The sequence below is a fragment of the Pogonomyrmex barbatus genome, unplaced genomic scaffold, assembly GCF_055798465.1.
Source record: "Pogonomyrmex barbatus isolate J1 unplaced genomic scaffold, ASM5579846v1 scaffold9, whole genome shotgun sequence".
Taxonomy (NCBI): Eukaryota; Metazoa; Arthropoda; class Insecta; order Hymenoptera; family Formicidae; genus Pogonomyrmex; species Pogonomyrmex barbatus.
The window spans coordinates 3,712,046-3,735,588 of NW_028297193.1; the positions used below are offsets into that span (position 1 = coordinate 3,712,046).

At 36.2% G+C, this 23,543-nt stretch overlaps 2 protein-coding genes across 4 annotated transcripts; one reads left to right on the plus strand and one right to left on the minus strand.

Moving 5' to 3' along the window:
• The first annotated feature begins 2,052 nt into the window (after positions 1-2,052).
• Positions 2,053-10,585, plus strand: fab1 (1-phosphatidylinositol 3-phosphate 5-kinase fab1). 2 transcript variants are annotated; one of them, XM_011641853.3, is made up of 15 exons: positions 2,053-2,358; positions 2,597-2,808; positions 2,922-3,111; positions 3,290-3,527; positions 3,605-3,811; positions 3,896-4,110; positions 4,224-4,566; positions 4,646-5,006; positions 5,106-5,376; positions 5,457-8,142; positions 8,477-8,637; positions 8,710-9,030; positions 9,220-9,552; positions 9,628-9,789; positions 9,870-10,585. In XM_011641853.3, the coding sequence occupies exons 1-15, from the start codon at positions 2,244-2,246 to the stop codon at positions 10,073-10,075; spliced, it is 6,021 nt and encodes a 2,006-aa protein (XP_011640155.2). In that variant the 5' UTR covers positions 2,053-2,243; the 3' UTR covers positions 10,076-10,585. The 2 variants fall into 2 exon arrangements, with proteins under 2 accessions (XP_011640155.2, XP_011640154.2); XM_011641852.3 differs by having other exon boundaries at positions 8,477-9,030.
• LOC105429105 (UBA-like domain-containing protein 2) lies at positions 10,481-22,951 on the minus strand. 2 transcript variants are annotated; one of them, XR_003096777.2, is made up of 5 exons: positions 22,349-22,951; positions 17,705-17,779; positions 13,631-13,724; positions 12,809-13,108; positions 10,481-12,666 (listed from the first exon to the last, which is right to left on the minus strand). XR_003096777.2 is itself a non-coding variant. In XM_011641854.3 (4 exons), the coding sequence occupies exons 1-4, from the start codon at positions 22,454-22,456 to the stop codon at positions 12,945-12,947; spliced, it is 441 nt and encodes a 146-aa protein (XP_011640156.1). In that variant the 5' UTR covers positions 22,457-22,951; the 3' UTR covers positions 10,481-12,944. The 2 variants fall into 2 exon arrangements, 1 of the variants encoding a protein (XP_011640156.1); XM_011641854.3 differs by having other exon boundaries at positions 10,481-13,108.
• Positions 22,952-23,543: the final 592 nt, after the last annotated feature.

Sequence of the window (23,543 nt, forward strand, 5' to 3'; positions counted from 1 at the left end):
AAAATCATTGTTCCGATATGAATCGTTAATTAATCGTTAATAAGCATTTACTATTGTATTTATATAATGCAGCAACGTTTGGTATCATTTAGAAATAAAGAAATGTGAAACAACGCGCTCTACTACCTGCCCGTACGAAAACCAATTAAAGAATGATAACACGTGGAGCGTTCGTAAACACGGCTCGCGCTACACGCCGTATGTATGGCGCGCGCAACACACAGCGCGTAAACAATTCCAAGGCTACGATACCAACAATGTGTGTAAGAAATATAAATATTTAACAATATTATTTAATCGATACGAGGCACTATAACATATTTTGATGATTTAACATTAAATTCTATAAACGTTATGTTTTAAATACTTTCTGAATAATTTATTCATATTTTTGCTTTTTAGTTTAATAGATTGGTTGCGGCTTATAAAAAAATAGATATGTATATACATATCTTACATCTTATTTTATGTGTGTTACACTAAACAATTGTTATAATAAGCTAATTGTCGCTATACATATGTATGTATTACAAAATACTATGTAAATAAAATCCATATGAATTTAATTCATTGAATTTTTTTGAGCGCACAATATATTATAAATTCAACATGACGATGCAAATGCACCTTTGCTTTCAATTTAAAGTTTGAAAAGTTATATTCTATAGAAGGGAAAATTTAAAACGCGATAAATAAAACTTATAATAAAACTTATTCTGACCACGTATTCTGATGATAATCGAAACTGCGAAATTGCCAAAGACGAATCATCTCTCACAAACGTGCAATTTGTTTCGACTACTAATGATAAAAGTCTCTAATATGCACCTGCAAAAATTTACATAATTTGAAAAGCGTTGCAGAATTACGAATATTGTCAGAATTGACATGTTTGATATATATATATATATAATAACGGTGAATCAACTGGTATATATATATATATATATATATATATATATATATATATATATATACCAGTACTCTTGTTTCTGACATTTACAATGAATAACAACAGGATAGAATAGTGACAAGTCTCACAATTCATAATTAATTTTCTCAGTCAATTAAATTTAAAAAATGTCAAACTTAAAACTAATTATTCTTTATCTAATATTTGAATTATTTTAATTAAAAATATTAATTGTTATTTAAAAATTTTCATTGGAATATGTAATTTTCTAAACTTTACATACTGTACAATTTCAATAAATTACAATTTATCGTTAATTATTTCATAATACAATATAATTAATTTATTTTACATATTGAAAGTTCAATGTTGATAGTGTTTACATAGAAAACACAACAATGTAAACATAGACTTTGTTGTGTTTGTGTAAATCTGTAACAACGATAATAAAATTTAATGAAGTTAAAGTTTTTGATCGCTTCACTTATTCTTTAATTTTTTATTTTTTATTTGATTCTTCTTATTTAGTTTATAAATTTAGTCAAGTATTATTTATTATTTATCTTTATCAATAAAAAGATTATAATAATGAGAATGTTTTGTAAGACTTATCTGAAATAAATTTGAATACATCCAATGGAAAGAAGAAGTCTTTTCGATGACACATGCTATTTTCTTAATAAAAGATATTAATAATTATTTACGCAATTAATTACAACATAATATTTCAGCAAAACAATAACGATACGAATTATTTTTAGCATAATTATTGTAAAATTTTTCGTCAATTTACTTTATTTTTCGTATAATGTTTGCATAGTTTGCCTCTCTGTCCCTCTCTTTCAAATTTATTAATAATTCTTTTATTTTATTAAATGTAAAAGAGAGTCTGAAAAGGAATGCTGAAAAAAATCGACTTTATCAAAATATTAATATTATAACTTTGATGCTCGTTAAGAGAAAGAAAAATCTTTGGCCTTTTGATTCTATTTTGATTCAAAGAAGAGACCAAAGAAAAAAAAAAAGAAATAATTTCAACTAGCACGTTACCCATTGAGAACATTCGCCCGTAGCGTAGCTACGTAATTCGAGATACGCGTTTCGTGCAATTTAGTGGCGCTAAGAAACGGATTCCATTCGGAAGACGCAGTCGATGCCAGCGGTCGCCACGATCGCGATCATCTGATCGGCTGTCAAATTCGTTCGTTACATCGGGAAGCAACTCGAGCAGGATCAACAGGAGCGGGAATGATCGGGAGGGACGAGCATTCCTAAGAGTCAGAATTTCATTCGGCTTTAAAATGTACGCGAGAAGATAGTATTGGCGAGAATGAATAAGAACATGAATTCACCGTCGAAACTCACGGAGTTCGCTCCGTTGAGTCCCGAGGAGAGCCAACCTGTCGTAGCCTCGCTCTTCTCCAAGTTCTTCAACTTCACCAGGAGTGAGTGTCTTCAATATGAATCTGATATTTATAATATTATGTATACACGTAATTTATCAACGTGTCATTGTACGTTAATTGTTGAATATTAATTCATGTTGTTATGATTAATCTTGAGTGCTCGCTCTTCGTTATGAAATAAATAATTCCATGATCAAGAAGTTTATTAATTAGATAATAAAGTTAAATTAGATAATAAAAACATATAGTTTTTTTATAATTTTTGATTATTGTTTAGATTCGCCCAGCGCTAACGATTCCACAGTGTCCTCCAACAACGACGAACGTAGCTCATCCGATTCAGAATCCTGGAAGCAGTCGGAGAGCACAGAACAAACCCCAGATGACGACAGCACTAGTATAATGAATTTCCCATTAGATACCAGCGAAGGCCGCAGTTTACCAAATGTCCTGAAACGAATCAGTAACATTGTAGCGTTAAAAAGTAATGTGAGTTTTGTGACAGATGTCTTTGCATTCTTATCAGAATCTAGTTGTAAGTGAAAGACTCTTTGTCTTGCTATTTTGCATAAAATTTCTTACAATTATTCATATCATTATAGAATCTACGTTCATACAAGGATTCTCAGTTGAGGAGTTATTGGATGCCAGATAGCGTGAGCAAACAGTGTTACGACTGCGGCGAAAGATTTACAACATTTCGACGAAGGCACCACTGTCGCGTATGCGGCCAAATTTTTTGCTCCAAGTGCTGCTCTGATCAGATACCGGGAAAAATCATGGGATGCACCGGTAGGGAAAATATATATACAAATATATATGAACATTTTAAGACTGTATAATAATCAGCGTGCAAATATTCCAACTATAAAGTTGGAATATTTATTTAGAAAAATTCACAAAAATAATTAGGCACGAGATCTCGCCAAACGTTTTGCGGTAATTCTTAATATTTTTATATGTTTCTCAGGAGATCTTAGAGTTTGTACATATTGCTGTAAAGTAGTTCTTTCCTACCTACAATCATCAGACATGAGGAGCGATTTATCAGCGGACTTGAAAGCTGTGCAAGAGGATCTTCAGGTAAAATATGGAAATGATTCACCGTTATTGGCTCGCAAACATGCTGACGAAACCATGGGCGACGAAATATCGATATGTCGAAAGCCAAGCGTGGGATACATGGAGGAGAATTATGCGACTGGGCGGTATGTAAATTAATCTGTATGTATATAAAAATATATTTGTTATAACTGAATCCGCACTTGTATTCGTTCTCTTACAGATCGAGCAGTAGCTACTTAACATCACAAGAACGTTCACTTGTGTTACAAAATTCGGCTTCTTTAAGAATGATCTGGGAAGAATTGTTTCGTTCTAGTCAAGCCATTCAACTGCAAACGCATAGAATTCGATTGAAAAGTTATCACAATTGTTTTCTAGCGAACGAATTGGTGAATTGGATGATAGTACAGAATAAAGCGGCCACTCGGTACATGCCTGATCGACACAATTAAATTGCTGTTTCTAATCGCGTTGCAGTTTGAACTGTGATCGTTACTTATGCTCTTTTTAGTGTGCAAGCGACTGCGATAGGCCAAGCATTGTTAGAAGCGGGTTTCATTGAGTCAGTTATCGCTGATTACGTATTCAGTGATTCGGCGACCGTATTCAGACCGGTACAGTTATCCTCCTTGCAAAATATAGGCTTGTTAACGGAAAAGCATACGACGTGTGACGCACAAGAGCCAGCCTGGGTAAAAACTATTCCTCAACATGATTCAACTACGGGTAATACGATGATAATTATGATTTTTAATATAATAATAATAATAATTAATATAAGATTCAATTTAATATAAGAATTTACTCAACGATTTATCAACGATTCGATTTATTTACAGATTCCGAGAGCGAAATTAGACCAATGAGTTCGCATTCACAAACTTTTGGTCGTTTACCATCGTCCAGTTCGAGTTTCTATTTGGATTTAAATCTAGAAGCATCCACCGTCACATTAAAGAGACCGACTTCGGAAGATTTAACTGCGATTTCCGTGGACAGTAGCGATGGAATAATCGAACAGAAAGAAATTAATCTGAAATCGCACGATTGTAATCTAAAAATATGTGACGATCTCTTAAGTGATACGCTTCAAGTACACGAATTCAAAGAGAAAAACGGTTGGCACAGAGCAACTAATCTGAGAACGGCTTTTGGTGAATTAAGCGCATATGAATGTTTAACGTAAGTTCTTTTCAGTATTTGGTAATCGATAATAATTATGATAGAATAGAAAAGTAAACGTGATATTTACTCGTTACAGATCCGCATATAAAGCACATGAAGATTCTCTTATTAAACAACTCCTTAGCAAGGAAGGCTTGTCGCAAACATGGTCGAATATAATTTTATCTATCGCGCATCAAATAGTCGATCATGTTAGACCGGATTTAAATCATGATGCCGACAATTTGGATATTCGACAATACGTACAATTCAAGAAGTGTCCCGGTGGTAGCCGAGACGATTGCGAAATTGTATCTGGCATAATTTGTAGTAAGAATATCGCTCATCGCGGTATGGATGCCATGATCGCTCATCCAAAAATCTTATTATTGCAATGCGGATTGATGTATCAACGTGTAGAGGGCAAGTTGCTAAGCTTAGAGCCTGTAATGATGCAGGTACATTGTAGACTTTTATTATTTTTACTTTGCAATTAATTTCGATATTTATATTAATTTTAAGGATATCGCTGAAATATTTTGAGTAAATTTTTCTAGGAGAGCGAATATTTAGGGCATGCTGTGGCGAGGATCACTGCTCTAGGTCCGGATGTAGTGCTTGTACATCGATCTGTAGCTAGATTAGCTCAGGATAAACTAAGAGAGTGCGGCGTCACATTAGTTCTAAATGTGAAACTTAGTGTACTCAAGAGAGTAGCGCGATGTACGAGCGCTAGTATTGTAAATACTATAGATGCCCACATAAGCGCGAGATATATGCTTGGCACGTGCAAGAAATTCTATTTAAGAAATTTTCCAGATGAACGAAGTAAGTAATCGTGTATACAAATATATAAAATATAAATAGTTATAACTTTTTTAATTCTTTTTTTTCTGTCTTTCTCTTAGAAGGCGTCAAGACATTGATGTATTTTGAAGGTTGTGCAAATCCGCATTTGGGTGCAACGATTGTGTTGCGAGGTGGCTCGCAAACCGAATTAAAGAAGGTGAAAAATGTTACTTCGATGATGATTTTTGCGGCTTACTCGTGGCGCCTTGAAAAATCATTTCTCATGGATGAGTTCGCCAAACCGCCATCACCTAAGGATAATTCCTTCCTAGATGAAACATCTCAAAAAGATTCTTTGAATGGCGAAGAAGAAAAGAAATTCGAAAGTTGCCTTATCGATGAACATGCAAGCGATATGAAGAAAGCGTCAATGATAAATCAAAATCAAGAGAATATTCCTAATAATGAGCAAAACATACAAAATGTTCAGACTAATACAAATATATCAACAAAAAATGAAAATATCTATGACTCTGAAAATGTTTTAAATACAAGTTCCCTGAAAGAAGTCTCATCGATGCTACCAGAAGATCCTTACGACACCTTAAAGTTGTTTAAAGTGAAATTAAAACCATCCTTGCACGATTCGAAAGATAGCGCGCTCGTATCTTGTGAGAACGACATAGTTTCACATAATGATGATAAATCTGAAAACACGATAATACATACTTCGGACTTTGCTTCCGATGTCACGGAAGAATGTAATAACTCCGCAGAATTTATTAGAAACAAAGGAAACGAGCAAAAAACTGACGAGCTCATTGACAAAGCGAAATTGAAAGACAGGATATCCTCCGAAGAAAAACGTATTTATGGAGAGTCTATAAGCGATCGGAGTGATCCATTGCATCAATATTTAAATGAGGATGACGAGGATGTATTTAATCGTACCAGTCCGAGTGGTCAACGTCTGAGCGTCGCCGATTTCCCGCTATTTAACAAGTTCAAGAAGGCGCTTGAAGACACTGTATTGAGCATATCGCCGTATTTAAAATTTTCAATACCTTATTTGGAAACTGAACCCGGGAGAAATTGCGTGCTGAGGAGCTTCTTCCCACGAGAGATCTATTACTCGGTGCAGTTTTTGGACAAGGTCAAAGAGGCCAGAACGAACAGCGTAACTGTAAATGAGCAATTCGCTTCCGATTCGAATCGCGAATGGACGAATATCAAGCTGAGACCGCAGCATCCATTTGTTCAAGCGCGCCTGACCACGGACATCGACAGTCGCGAGGTGCAGAGTCTCTTAGCGAATTTCCGAGCGTGCGGTAATAGACTTTATCCGACGCATAACGTATTGCTCGATAAGATGCAGCAGTCACCAACGTCATTCGAGAACAACGAGTCGCAGGTACCTTCTTGGCCAGATTGTTTGGATCCCAGTAGCCATCAACGCCTGTCCGTTTTGTTCTGCAGCTTCTCGCACACTGGCAACGACACTCCGGCATTCTGTGTGAATCCCTGGGTCGTGAACATGACCATGTACGGCCAGAATGATATCGCTCTCGGTCGCTTCCTGGAACGTTATTGCCTGACAACGGAATATAAATGTCCGGCGCAAGCTTGTCGCGCACAAATCGCTCAACACGTTCGGCGTTTTGCGCACGATGGCGGCTGCGTTCACATTAGTCTTAACGAGATGAGTTCCGAGCCATTCGTGCAGGAGGATGCCGATCAGATTCTGATGTGGAGCAAATGCGTCAAGTGCAAGAGCGTTTCACCGGTGGTACCGATGTCGGGCGATACGTGGTGTTTATCGTTTGCTAAATATCTTGAGTTGCGTTTCTACGGTGGTATCTACACGAAACGTGGCATGGACTCGTGTCAACATTCTCTACATCACGATCACTATCAGTATTTCACACGCAGGAACATGTTAGCTGTGTTCAAATTTACCAAGATCTCACAGTGGGAGATCTCGCTGCCGCCACCGTTGATCAATATCATTTACGATCCGAAGCAGCACGCCAATGTGATCGAAGAGATGAAAAGCGTGGCATTGAAGGGTGACGAAGTATTCACGGCGATACGAGAAAAGTTGACGAGTCTGCAGACAGACTTGGAAGGCTTGAACCTCGCTAAACAGCAATTAACTAAAGATCAGCAGTATTTTAAAAACAAAATCGAAGAGATCCAGCTCAAGCTAACGTCGCCAACGTTGGAGAATAAGAAGCTAGAAGGCAAGACGTCTGAGAAACAGGTGCAAGGGCTGATGTTCAGAATAGAGGACGGTATTGTGATACTCAAACGACTCATTGCGGAGGCCGTGTTCACGTGGAATAATAAATTATCGGAGATAACAAAGAAGAAAGACGAACGGCCACGTCGATTCACCGAACGATCCATGACTGTCGGCAGTAACAGCGTAGTCGACACTGACGGATACATAACCGAAGACACCGCATCAGAATCGCAGGTTGAAGACCTGAGCCCCATGTCGGCCGATTATAATGCTGTCGACGCGATCGCAGCGGCGCAAAGTGACTTCCAAGCATCCGAAGTGATCGAAAATTCTGACAACGAAATTCTGGAATCTACCAATAATCCTGACGAAGTCGTCACCGTCCAGGGCTCGCCAAAGATGCATCAGAGATCGCATTCCGATGTTTTACCGTTGTCCTCCGACGACCACGATAAGAAGAAAAAGAAGAAAACAATCCTGTCGCAATTGCTGCCGTCCGTTTCTGTGAACCATACAATACCGAATCCTTTGGGCCCTTTAGAACATTACTTGCTACCTCTTGGGTACATCGCATTTGTAATCCCCAACTTTTGCAATATTTACTATAGCGAATTTCCATTTGTTGAAATTTTAAGCTATAACAGAAATGGCAAAATGAGGTTGATTATAAAAATAGAAGAAATCCAAATAATAAAAATTGTTTTTAACTTTGTATCTAAAAACATACATTTCGTGAATGGAAATTTAAATAAAAATAAATTAAAAAATTTTTATTGAATATTTTCCAAGATTTGAATATACATTCTTTTGTAAAATAAAGAATGAGAGATTAAGATTGATGAAGCGATGAAATTTTAAATGTATGCACGTAGATTAATTCTCGTTCTTCTTTTGTAGGTCAGTGGTGCCCATAGTTGTGTACGAATCCGAGCTTTCGTCCATAATCGCATACGCTCTGGATTCGCACGATTACAAACACGCGTTGCAGGAACTATTACGCGCAGCGAAGGGACCGGATTTGAATCCGAGTCCATTGAGCAAACGTAAGTTTCCCGAAGGTAAGGAGAGTTCCCTCGATTTGGCGCAATCCGGCGAGTTTAAGCGGCCATCTGTGCTGTCCTTCTTTCGAGGCAACAGTCCCAATCCAGCCAGCAGCCCAATCGAATCCGACAAGAATGTGTCGAACACGGAAACGAGCGGTAGTGGCGTCGTAGTTGGTTCCGACGTAGATGACGAGAAGAAAGCGATTAAGCAGCAGAACTATATCGAAGTCCAGTTTAACGACGCTACGACTAATTTCTTCTGCAGGATATATTTTGCCGCGCAGTTCGCCGCTCTGCGAGAAAATGTTCTACCTTGCGGCGAGGACGGTTTCACGAGGAGTTTAAGTCGGACCGTGCAGTGGACGGCGAGAGGTGGAAAGAGCGGCAGTACTTTTTGTAAAAGCAGAGGTACGATGTCGTGCATCTTGACTATTTAATTATTGATTAGATGACATTTAAAATCCACTATAATCTATCTAGGATGAAACAAAAAAAATATACACGCTAACAAAAAGCTTTTACACGTTTTGTAACTCGTCATTTGTTACAAAGACAGTTGCAAGTTAAAATTATAACACGTTATATTCCTCTTTACAGACGATAGATTTATTATAAAGGAGATGTCTCGACTCGATATGCAAATCTTCCTCGACTTTGCGCCCAACTATTTTGCATATATGGAAAAGTGTCAGCAAACTAAGCAACCAACATTGCTGGGCAAGATAGTCGGCGTGTACAGAGTATCGTTCAAAAATAACACGACCAATGCGGCGCTTCGTACCAGCGTATTGGTAATGGAAAATCTCTTTTATAATCGAATCATCACTGACAAGTTTGACCTGAAGGGATCCGTGCGGAATCGGCTGGTGAATCCGGACGATACCTGCCATGAGGGTGAACTGGTCTTACTGGACGAGAATTTATTGAATAGTATGCATTCTTTAATTATTTACACACAAGTATAAAATTAATCAATTATAAAATTAACGAATATTTGCGTTTCAGTGAGCTGTGATTCTCCTCTATACATTCGATCACATTCCAAAGCAGTATTGAACCGAGCCATTGAGCAGGACACCAAATTCTTAGCTGACAACTCCGTAATGGATTATTCATTATTGGTAGGCTTGGAGCCGAGCTCTGACGAACTCGTGCTTGGCATAATAGGTGAGAACGATTGAGTGTATTATCGTCCTTTCATCAACTTGTTGTCGATCTTACATTGCTATTTCTTGCAATCAACGCAGATTATATAAGAACGTTTACGTGGGACAAGAAGCTGGAGACGATAGTAAAGAAATCCGGTATACTTGGAGGCCAAGGTAAATTGCCGACCATAATATCGCCAGAGGAGTACCGCGCCAGATTTATAGCTGCGATGCATCGTTATTTCCTGCCGGTACCAGATAGATGGTCGGGTCTAGGTAAAAGTGTCGAGATACCACCTCAATAAGTGTAATTTCCAAAAAGTTAAAATTTTACACATATGCGCACTAACTTTATAATCGATGTACATATAATTTTGTACGTACGTTGGCGAAAATTACGAGTGCGTCGTACTTTCCTTCGTACGTTTTATACGGTGCTAATATACTCGAAAAATGTCGATGAAAAGTGATACTGGTAGTTACCACTCTTAAATAATTTATTAAACGTTACGTAAGTCAACATTTTAATTTTCCGTATGGAAATAATTTTCACAGCTTTTCATAAGATATTACATGTATATAACTTACATCAAGATTAAATAATGTATATAATAATCCTTTTATAATATCCTTTAAAGGCTGCTCGTTCTCAAGCTCTGAAGTACAAAGGTACTAGTGAAACTAGACCGCTAAGAAAAAGAAAAGAAAAGCACCATTATCAATATTTTATTTAATTTTTCAGCATTATGTACATGACCATTATCTGTCTTTGTAATAGTCAAATAAACAATAACTATAATTTCAACATAGTAAAACATTCTTATTCCTTGTAGATAGTTTTATATCATCTTTAAATACAGCCTACATAGTATACAAACGTAAGGAAGGTATTTTAAAGCATGTACCTTATTGGAAAAAATATCTCGTACTTTAAAAGAGTACGTTTTTTTTTATCTTATGACTAATATCTACTATTATTTACATAAACCCATTAACAAAGTTATGCGACGCCTGGATGCTATTGCATGATTGAAAATTAAATTATTATGTTAAGCTTGGACTATAAAGTTCTATTATGATCGAGACTACTATCGTGACTACAAATAAAAGAATCGAATATATCGTGTTGCATCCATAAAAACTTTTTGTTGTCAGATATATCGAGATTATAAAGAATAAATGAATTTCTGTTAATTAAGGATCTGTTTTATATTAAGGGTCCTCTTATTCTTCACTACAGTCATATTGAATTTCAACATTACAGTGAAAAATTATACATTTTTTTTTTTGTACGTGGAAATTAGTTCCTTTGCATACTATTATGCATGTTTAATAATGTAGATCGATATTAAATAAAGACTTTCCTTTCGTCTATAAAAATTAATAAATAATAAATCTCCACAAAATATAAAATTCATTTTCATTGAAAATAATAAGTTATTGATATTTATTGAAAATTTTATCAACTTATAGTATCAAACGCGATTGATAACATAAAGAAAAATTTATTTGGACGTCTAATGTAAAAAAAAATTTATATGTTGTCTTTCTCTTTCTTTCGACTTCTATTATAATTATATAAGATGCAATGAAGAAACGGGAATCTCAAACTAGGAAGAAAGCTTCTAAAAAGCTGTGATAAACTAAATTCGCTGCTATATTGAATAAATAATCTTAATGAAAACAAGTATGTATCTATAGTACGAATAATCGTCCATCTATGTTACGAGAAATATAATGAAAGATACAGAGTTCCATATATTCGGATTATTGATATACTATGATATCAGAATCGTAGTGCCAGCTGCCATACAAGAGCATTTTTTGTGAACGTCGTGAAGTCTAGTGCTGCATAAAACCAGGCAGTAATCTCTAGCATATTCGCGAGTAACCGAAATAATTGAATCAAGAATATCCCCTGTTCATTTATTCATCGGTTGTTCATATTAAATCTTTCTGTGTAAATCAATTCATCAAACTATTATATATTCTATCACTCGCGAGATCCTCCTTGATTTCACTTTTTACATAGTTATTTATTATGTAAAACGAACATTACGTAACTCGGATTACTCTTTTTACAAATTTTTACACAGTAAAGTTTGTTACTTAGCCTCGTATATTTATACCATCGAAATATCGCTTATGTGTACGGGAACGACACACGTTGCGCGAGTAACGCGTGCCGCAAGCATCACTATTTTAAGAGAACAGCGATAGGATCGTAATAAAACACTCGAGTTCCATGATTACATGACCGCCTGCGAGCCATCGTGTATCCATCTATCATTAAAGATACATACATTCTCCCATCATTTTTTTCCGTGAAAAGATTTTTTATTAATCGAAGAAACCATGCATCCTCGCAACTCTTTTGTACTGTGACGTGGAAGTGATAGCGGAAATTCATCGCCTAGTTTAACGGTGACGTATATAGTGAATGAATCTGAGAAATAGTCATGTGTCTATAGCATCTATAAAGATAAGGAAGTCAAATTAGAATAGAATGAAGGAGCCGTTCTTACAATGCGATTATTTCAAATTATCGATATCTTCGATCATTTTGGACCTACGAGATAATCCGAACATGACAGAGATAAAAGAAGAAAGGCTCTTCGATATGATTTTCCGTCTCTCGTCCCTCACTCGCGTTTTCATATCGGCCGTGTGTAATATATTTATAGCGGACTATTCAAAGTGCCGTACTATGCCTAGATCCCTCTCGATATTCCCTAGAGGAAGCCGAGAAGGAAATCTAGCGATCGAAATATACGTATCACATTCCCTCGGGCATCGTCAGGAAAATCGACACTCGACTCATTCGTGCGTTCGCACATACACAACAATGCGCACATCGCTTATTGTGCGTAAATAAACGTAGCAATCCAGTTTCAATCTGCAAAAGAATACATATTTTCATGTAATTACCGCGATCTCATTCGCAAATTTCACGAATTTTCCTCTTCCAGGAAGGATACATTTTCTCAGAAGACGGAGAATTTCTTCTTTTTCATATACGTTTTTCATACATTTTTCACCTTTCTGTCTCTCTTTCTCTCTCTCCTTTTTCGCGTTCTATGCATAGAGCGCAGTATTTTGTTTTCTCCAGAAACGTTATCGCGCGCATTTACGTGCCGTTTCGTGCTCGCGCATCACCAATTAGCACAGTCATTTTTATCTCTGCGGTTCGCCCAGGCCGAATTGCGTCTGTTGGGGTTGCGTCTGTTGCTGTGTCGCATTGCCGGATGCACTACACCGGCCGCCGGCGGTGTGGTGCTGCACAATGCTCGCCATCGGTGTCGAGTTTGCCTGAAATCCGTTCTGGCTCGGAGACATGCCTGCAACGTTTCGTAAAATGATCTCTAAATGCCAGAAATCGCTTTATGACTTTATGATATTTTATGGATTACGACTTCATGGACTTTTAAAATAAGTCTTAATATCTTATCAAATAATATATTTTTAGAAGAGAGAGATGAGAAAAAGAAAAAAATATTGAAATTGGCAAATAAAGAAAATGTCTCGTAATATAATCGTTTGATCAATACTAAACTGATAGAAGTTTAGTCCGTAACAATATCTTTTATCTTTTTTTTTTTAATCTGATATCGCATAAAAAATATTCAAAAAATTAATTATACGTAAAATATCTACCAGAATATAGATAATAAATATAAACACACATATATATAAATATAAACACACATGAAATTATAATTATAATTTTAATTATAATTAAAATTCTGTTCTGAATGTTTAAAATATTAATGGATTAAAGTAATCTTATAAAATAGTTTAATCTTATACAATATTTATTTTTTATCAATATATTAAAGTTATAGTTGTAATCAATGACTTACCCGATGGAGTTTTTTCACCTGCAGACATTTTAGAAAATGCCAATAGAGCGTCTGGGAAATTCGGCGGAGTGGCTGGCGTATTGCATGGTGTTATCTGCAAATACAAAAATGGTCATCTTTTTAGAAATGTTTAAAATCTTTGATAAGAAAATCATGTAGAATAAACCCTTATCATGTAGAATAAACCCTTATCTAATCTTTCAATTTTATTATTTTTATCTTTATTTCATAAAAATTAAAAAACTAAACTTTCAAATATTTTTTTTCCGCTCAAAGCGAAAGAGAGCTTATTTAAAATTCTAAATAAAATTTAAAAATTTTAAATTTACAAAAATTTAAAAACCTCGAATAAAACTTATAAAACTTAATATTTTGATGTAGATTTAATATTTGCGCAGAATAAAAATAAAATATTTGAAGAGATAATTTCGATAAAAATTCTCTGAGTTTCCAATTTTTCAGAGTTCACCGGAAATGAATTCTGTGATCAAATAATATTTCAAATGGAAAAGCATAAAATGTTTATTTAAAATTGGAAAAAAAAAAATATATATATATATAAACTCTCTTGTATGGAGTAAACATATATAAATCTTTGATTGGAAAGACTAGACCTAACAACATGATAGAAATCCGACATGTAAGAGCATTAGCTAACAAGGTTATTGAACTTTGGGTTCTTGCATATGACAACGGTCAGGTACACGGATATAATGGCCAAACAATATAGAGACATGTGTATTAGCATGGCAACGACCAGCTGCGATAATTCATCGGCGATAAGCGGCTATTAAATAACCATTGACGACGGTTCTCTCACAAAGTGAGCCTTGTTGCTTTTGTGCTTTCAACATGTTTCATGAATGAACTACATATTTCAACAGTTAGAATCGTTCTAAATAAGATCATTTTTATTAAATAATCGAACGTTTCGACACACCTCAACTATACTTAAATTTGAGTAACAAAATATTACAAAATACCACATAAAATATAAGATATATTTTTATTTGTTTTTGAAATAAACACTTTCGCTTTTACTGTACACATTAATTTTTTGCAATTTTTTGCAATAGTAACTATTTTATGAGAAAAAAGAGAATTGAAAGAGCTTTGTCTACATTATAGAAAATAAATCTTAATTTTTATTATTAAATTTTAATTATTAAATTTTAGCATTTTCTATGTAAGTATATTTTTTTATATCTTTTATAAATTTAAATCTGAGGTTTACATGTTTAAACTAAATAATATTTTAAAGAAAATATATAAAAAAAATATAACAAATTATTTATTTCTTTTACATTAATTCATTTTATTGATCAGTATATGCATACAAATATTTTAAGAAAAACATAAATATTGTACAGAATATTTCATATTTTATGTCCAAATTTGAATAAAATATAAGTTAATTCGTAACTTTTTTACTTTTCTTTATCTTAATACATGCATAAGAGAAGAATTATAATTAAAAAATTAAATACTTAAAAGTATATATTAATAACGAATCAATGATGTATTCGACTTGGTATTTCGCAAAAAAACACATGTTATAAACACATGTTATAAAAAACTTGTTGCGTATATCTTATTTCCTCTTTAAAACTATAATATTTTTACTTAAAAAACCTTTATTCATAAAATGAGAAAATTGAATAAACATTTGATATTTATGAAACATTAAAGTAAAATATATCACACATATGCAGATTATGCTCCATATAATTAGACATTCCATATAATTAGAATACTTTTCTCTTGTTGAAAATATATCAGATGATATGCAAATTATATACCGCACACGTGATGTGATTAATTGGAGGACAGAGGAGTTAAATAAGAATAAATAGGAGTAAAATAAGAGAGGACCGGAAAAATAGTGTATGTCATGATGTACGTCCAGTTCTGTAGACGACATTTGGCACACGACTGATTGGAATGTGCCGTCACCGACCGAGAATAGTAACGCTCCTACTAGTGGCCGAAGCCAACGGTTTTCTTTAGTCTTTTGTTTCACGAGCATCACCTTTGGCTTCCATTAGAAATTAAAGCTAATCGCAAAAGCTGCTCTTGACATTTGCCACGGTGAGACCTTCGCAACCGGTTTCCTTAACAGGACAGCTCATTCGACTAAATTTACTGACTTGTCAATTGTGACCGTTTAAGCAGTACCCAGATAAAAACGTTATTGCGTCATTATTTTCATTATTATTGCGTTATTGCATCAGTCCTAGAAATTGGATCTTTCAGATCCAAATTGGATCTGGCCGGGCATTTACTTTAAAGTGCAATGCATTTAAAATATTTATTCTATTCAACCATTATTCAAAACCTATTTAAATTTTGATAAGACAAACATTGTTTAATAAAAATAACTTTTAATGAAGATTTCTTTGGTGAATACCTTACATAGAGACTAATTGTAGAAGAGTAAATGGCAGTTCACATATTAAATCTAATTGGATTATCAAAATAAATTTATCTACATGCATATCAAAATCTATTCAAAGATCACATCATAAAGCCGCTTTTATATCTATTAATTTTAATCTTGATTTACTTTTTATTTCTTTCTACCTCGTAGAATTGAAACAAGACCAAAAAAGTTAAACCAAGATTAAAGTTAATTCGTAGAAATGAAAATATTGGTCGCGAATAAGCCGGAGGTAGAAATACAATCACTCTCTCTTTCTCTCTCGAGTCCGTCATTCTTGCACGATCATCTCGAGCAACTCTGAAATTATATAGGACAAAGAGGTACACGAGAATCGGGCAATTAATCAAAAGGCAAGCGTAAATCGTCGCGTAAGGGATGATAGTCAACCCTGTGAAGGTCAGACACGCGCTTCAATCGATTTCCCCGCCTATATGTACATGCACATTAACGCGACGCGACGAGCTGGATGAAGCACGTTTCGTGAATTGGCCGCCCGGCGTATTATTCCGGGATCCGCGCTGTTCCCCGCTCACTCTCTCTCTCTCTCTCTCTCTCCCTCTCCCTCTCTCTGTGATCTCTCGCACTCGCTGAACCTACTTTTGAATAATCAATAAGACGGGAACACACGAGCCGCCGGCCTACGCGACTCGCCGACTGGGCCTGGAGACACTTCGACGCAACTCTGTTATGTCACGTTATGTTATACGTAGAGAAGACGCGGCCGCTAGGAATCCAATCGCGCTATAATCGAATTCTATTAGGAAATTGGCGAGTGAAAAAACAAACGGGAATACTCTCGACAAGGACAGGTATATATTTCTCGGTGAGTAAGTGAACTGTAGACATAACGATTTAAAAAAAAAAAAAAAAAAAAAAAAAAAAAAAAAAAATCCGATCTCCTTCGAAGAAGTAGAATTCGTAGAATTCGAATAGTTTAGAGTGATTTTATTTATAAATTTAATAATATTAATTTGAGATGTTAATTGTAGAAGTTGAGGTCCGACAAAAATTTCGGTAAGAGACATTTATTTCTCAGACCTCAGTGTGCAATTCACATTGTAAAACGTTTACTCGTAAATTGATTAATTAATCGTCCTTATTTCGCATTGCAATGATATATCATGTAATGTAATGTTTAACGTAATGTAACGTAATGTTTACTGTAATGTAATTACAGTAAACGCATAGTATTGAATTCAATGGCAGTTCATTGAGCAAGAAATAATTGCAATTTATGATTAATTAATTAATATAACAATCGACATAAAATATCACATATTATATTACATATATGGCTAATATGTACTTTCTTTAAATATATCATAAAATATCGATACGCGAATACGTCATAAGCATGCAATTTTACTCTTATTCTTACAACCTGCGTCGAAAATACACAATGTCGATTTTCGCAGCAATCTCGGAGTGCAATTTTGCGTTATAAGAATAATTCATGCGAGAATTTAAGCTTTATCTTCTTTTTTAATGTCTGAAAGGAGGGAGAAACAAAGCGAGGAATTGACGACACGCGGAAATACTCAGTGATTGCACGGAGTGCAACGATGTATACGTGGTGCGCCTTTATTTGCTTTTTCTCGTCAGTCATATTAGAAGTGAACTATGCGAAGACTTACTTGGCCGAAGTGAGTGCCGGCTCCTTGCGCACAGGAAGGTATCGCTGCTTCTTGAAAGAAAATACTGAGAGCGGTCTGCAACAGAAAAAGCGCCACCATTAAAACGTATTCAATTAAAATTAATAGTAGCGCGAAAATAACATAAAAAAGTATATATTATGCATTTTTGCTTCTATTATCAAATCTATTATATCAAAGAATATCTGTACAAATTTAGAAAATTCTCCAAGATATTTTAATTTTCAAAATTATCCTCATTCTTATATCGTTAAGAAAGAATAAAGAACTTGTTTAGGAAAGTAGAAAATTTCAAGTTTTTCCGAACGATAGATAAAATCTCATTCGGATAAAAATTAATTTAATTATTTTCTACCTACAATCTTGAAGTTTAATCTGCTAAGGAATTTTTTTTCTCTTTCCAATTTCCGAAAGCTTTTCGAAAGATAGGATATACATATCGAGATAAATTTTTTCAATACTGTTTCTGCACGCCTTGATTTATTTTCGCGTTGATATTGATCGAATACAAGGGAATGTGTATAGCCGTCTCTAGCCGATTAGGAACTAGAGAACGACGTAATCGGGCCGAATAAAAACTTTGCCAGACGTCATTAAAGTGTCCGTCGCAATCTTTCGATCGCCTCGCGAGCTGCTTTGTCAGTATCGTCCGATGCTTTATACCGCAGTATCGATATTCAATCCCCGCGCTGGCTGGCATCGGGTATCCATTACGTTTGCACTTACCAAGCTGCCGATAAAGATATCCGATAATCGCTGATGAACTCGACGTTGTAACACGATGATAGTTGCGACGCTCCGCCAGTTATCAGCAAGTTATTAACGTATTAATAATTATCTATAAAAACCGCTCCGCTCGGCTCTCGATCATCTGGCTACTTATATCTCGGCAATAACTAAATAAATAATTATATAAATGTAATTTTATTAGAACGATATTGCCGCGCGGGACCGAGGCGGCCAACGGGTTTGACACACTCGTTATTATAAGGTGAATGCGTTACGCAATACGCCATGACATTCAACTGGCGTTTAATTAAAGCACCCGGTGATACGCGATACTCTCGGATACATTGAGGATATTAGCATAAGAATGTAATAGACCAACGCGACAAGGAACGCGTTTCATATTTCGGTCAGAGCGCCGTTGCAGCGAAAGGAGATAAATGCACAAAGGTAGCTCTACTGTGTTGTGTACTGTCATGTCTGCTCCTTTGAATGTTTATGATACCTTTGTAAACGCAGAACAAGAGTATCGGGGATAGAATACGTGAGAGAAGAGATAGCAGCGAAATATATCAGTTAAATGTAAAATATTCCTTCATAAATTTATTTAACGAGAAGGGTATAATTAACGTAGCAATTTCGCTAACAGCAGAATTATTAGCGCGGTTATATCGAGATTACAGAAAATTCAATATCGCAATAATGCGTAATATGTCTGATATTCGTTTAATGGATTTGACATTTGTTTTGGAAAGAGATTTAATAAATTAATTATTTGTTTGCTATATGTAACACCATCTTTTTTTCATATTACGTAATTATATAGTTCTATAATTATATAGTCCTTAATTATATAGTAATTATATAGATGTCCATGTATATTTTTCTTTCCTCTCTCTTCATTTTCAATTTATCTAAATGGAGAGGTACGACGAAAAAATATAATATATATAGAGGGGCTGTTTAACGAAAATTAAATAAATATAAAATTCAACAGCTTCGAATAGCACGCGACTCCTGCTTTAGTACTTCGTACCATTCGGATGGAGAAAGTTCTCGAATGGAGAGAATTCTCTGTAGCATTCGCATATTATCTACCTTGCGGCCGTTTTGCAGTCCGTTGTGAGGCAGCACGGATTGAAATCGGCATAATTGTCAACGAGTTTAAATCGCGATATGAAACGCGTTGTAGAAATGCGTTTAAAGTATAAATATTTTCAACGTGTCGAGCGACCGGAATTCTTTCGAGATCAATGGAGGTTGGTCTAAAATTTATGACAAAAAAAAAAAGGAAAAAAAAATAAGAAAAATATTTCGCAGAATACCGATTATACAAAATCGATGACAACAAACAACTCCGATAAGCTGACCTTTCCTTTCACTGATTGCCGTACATAATGCGATACAGAACACTGTGTATATTACACTACACCGAGTTGACACATAATGCCGGGACGAGATGAGACATGCGCGTATAAATACATTGCCGCATTGTTTACGTTATGGTCAAAGACACAGAAAGATTCCTCGACCTAACTCTAATCACGATGATGCATTAGCAGCACGCACGCTAGTGTGTCGCAACATAATCTTTCTCCTTCCTCCCCTCCCATCATTCTCTCTTTCATTATGTATTTTACTCGCTCTATCGGCGTGTTTAAAAATGAATTATGCGACGCTAGTAATTGAGCGAGCAAATTTATGAAAATTTATTGCACGATCGAATCCTAGAATTCTGAATAAATAAGGTAAACAATGCAAGTAATTAATTATTACATATTATTACATGTTTATTTCAGAATTTTATTCATTCTTTCTTTTTCACTTTTTTCTCAACACGCCTGTTTTTCTTTTAGCTGAACTTCTTGCATTATTCGTTTTTTTTTCTTTTTCCTCCAACCTAGAGAGAAAAAGACGAAGGATGAAGTTTAGCTAAAAAGAAGAGGCTTAATATAACTATATTGTTATATACGATTAATTTTATAATCTATAAGATTCTTTAATCTTAGTTTCAATAAAAATTTTAAATCTCACAAAAATAAGAGAAATTTGAAAAATTTTTTAAATATTTATAAAATATATTTATAAAATATCATAAACTTTTATTTAATGTTATTTATAAAGTATAATTAAAACTATAATTAAAACATAATTAAAACATAATTAAAATTCCATTAAAATCAAATATGTCACATTAACTTTGAAGAATGATTTCGGTTTCTAAATATATAAGCAAATGTACATAAAAAAATACATATCTATTTTTAGCTTTTATATTTCCAATTCCCATTGAAATTGTCGACGAATTCCCTTGTTAGCGATAAATGTAATCAAATTCATTTCGTCAGGTTTATTATCAAAAAAAGAATATCATATATACGATTGCAAATTGAATTGCTTTATTTTTTTACGTTTCACATTCGTAATAAATGAAAAATCACTAAAAATCTAACGCAATTAGAAACTACAATTTTTCAGACGAAAAATCGAGACGGTTTTTCCTCTAGCCGGATTTAAAACATCTGTAACCGAGTTCAATTTTCCAATTTTTTATGGCAAAACTCAGATTTTATGTCAACGTCGGTGGGATCCCATTGTCTGCGAAAAATCACGTATGAGTCACGTTCGCGTGTCCACCGAGCATCCGGACCTTTCGATTCGCCGAATTTACGTCGTCGGTTCCAATTTCTCATCCGCCTTTAAACGCGTAAGAATTGTGTAACGTCAGCTTAACAGGATTGCAGAATGTAAACACGAGTGTAGCCCACGTGACTCGCCGCAAATAGCAATTATCGATCCTTCGCCTCATTCCACGTCCGTCAATCGGGAATAAAATTTCGCCTGCCTCTTTCACGCTTTCACGCGAAAAGGAAATTGCGAGCGCCGAGATAATCGCACCGGCGCGCATCTCCACGATGATAATATTGCGCAATAATTTCCCGGCGAGCTACGGCATGCAACATACACGCCGCAATCGATATGACACAGTAGGCAGGATTGTTGATGTATCAATAATGGCGACAGAATCCTTGTTGCGCAACGATGACGATTGCCGCGCGTCTATCATTAGCGATGCCGCGGATGAAAACAAACAGCGCTTTATCGTCGCCGGCTGCACCGCGGATCGGCGAGAGAGACAGAGGGGGAAGGAGGGAGACGGTAATGCGCCAAAAATGGCTCTTCCTCGCTCCTCGTTCACCACCTCCTCGGGCAAAGTCGAGACGCGAGGAATGCGCTCGTTCCGCTCACGATCACCGTTTGTTCTTGCTTAAACAACGAAGACGAAATGATTCTGAGAGCGTCAAGTGCGAATGCACCCGAGGTATACTCGTGCGAGAAAGAAACACGAGCCATTATTTACATCATGCGGGGTTCGCGGAGTCCGCGGGGCTGTGAGAAACGCAACCCGGCATGAATGTCACGAGTTTACGGGTCGTTTCTTAGAAATCTTTCCTGACGTGGGCCGCATGCCGCGAGCGATTTTTATGAATGAAGCAAAGCGGCGCAGATCGCGAGTCAACATTATTGTTGTGTCGTCGCCGTCGCCGTCGCCGTCGCCGTCATCCGATCCGCGGAGACGAGCATCGATCCGCGAGTCGCGGCACCTCGTCTTCGTGCGAACGTCGTGAAATCCGCGGCACGAAGCGGCTGAGCCAGCGACGACGAAGGCGGCCATTTTCGTCGCTTTGTTTACGTAGCAGTGTCCAAGCGCGAGGGTATACGTACGTCTCGTACGTACACATACACGTTCGCACAATATAGCGCGCGTACGATACTACACATAGAAAGGAAGGGAAGAGGACACATAAGAGATGCGCGCATTCCTGTGGATTTTCTTCCTTCCTTCCCTTCATTTCTCAGATCCCGATCGTCCCATACTTCCTTTTTTCCTTCACTTACCTCGAATTGCCAATGCGCCGCCTGCAGCAATTGCTTCGCCTGTTCCCTGGCACAGCCCGCGGCCAACACAAACTGATTGATCATCACCTGCTCCCGAAGTGCGTCCATTTTTTGTGTGATCACGCGTATTCGACAGTAATACGAAGGGAGAATTGTCACGGGGAAAGAGAGAGAAAGGGAGACAACAGGATAGAGATAAATATCTCTCTTTCTCTCTCTATATATATATATATATATATATATATATATATGTGTGTATACCGAGAGAAAGAGATGAACGGATGGACGGACGTACGAATAAACAGCTGAATGAGGGAGGGACGGAAGGAACGTTTAATCGTGATACACACGACTCGTCCCGACGCGACGCAACGCGCCGTTTAATTCCTCGTCTGCCGTCTGCGCCGCGCTTGCGGACGGAGGCGCTTCCGTTTCTATACGCGAGCCGTACGGCGACGACGACGACGACGTACAACCACGGCGAGCGGCGGGCGGCCCCTTGTTTTCAAAACTAAACTCATCGCAGGCGACCGCGACTGCCGCGAGAGCGCTACGGCCGCGCGACAACGACGACAACGATGACGATAATGACGATGGCGGCGGAGACGGTGGTGGGGATGGGACGTGATAGTAGCGAAGCGAAGTATACGCCAATGAATAGCTAGCGCGGTGATGACGTCACGCCGCGTTGCTCCTTCATTCCCTCCCACTCTTCTTCCCTCCCCGCTGCCCACCCCGCGTTCTTGGACCGCGTGGTGTAAAAAGCGTCGTTCCTTCACAAAAATAAACATAAATCTCGCAGAGCAATGAAAACATGATCGACCAGTGTCGCTTTGTGTTGCTATATCCTCTTTTAAAAAGAGAAAAAATGTTTATTAATCAAATGAAATTAGAAAGAGAAAGAAGACAGATGTCGAAACTTTTTTTCTTTCTAGTAAATGCCATACATGTATTGTTTATATTTAAAATATAAAAAAAATTTATTACGGTTTATATTTATTACGTCTATGGCCGAAATTTAATAATATAATGATGATTAAGCATGTAACAATAGAGTAATGATAATTCTGGAATAATCATAGAACAAGAGTGAACACCTAAATCAAAAACATGCGCTCTCGATATGGATACAACTTCACATGCTAAAGCACTATGAATATGCGAATGACGTCATATAATTTACTTAAAATTTTTA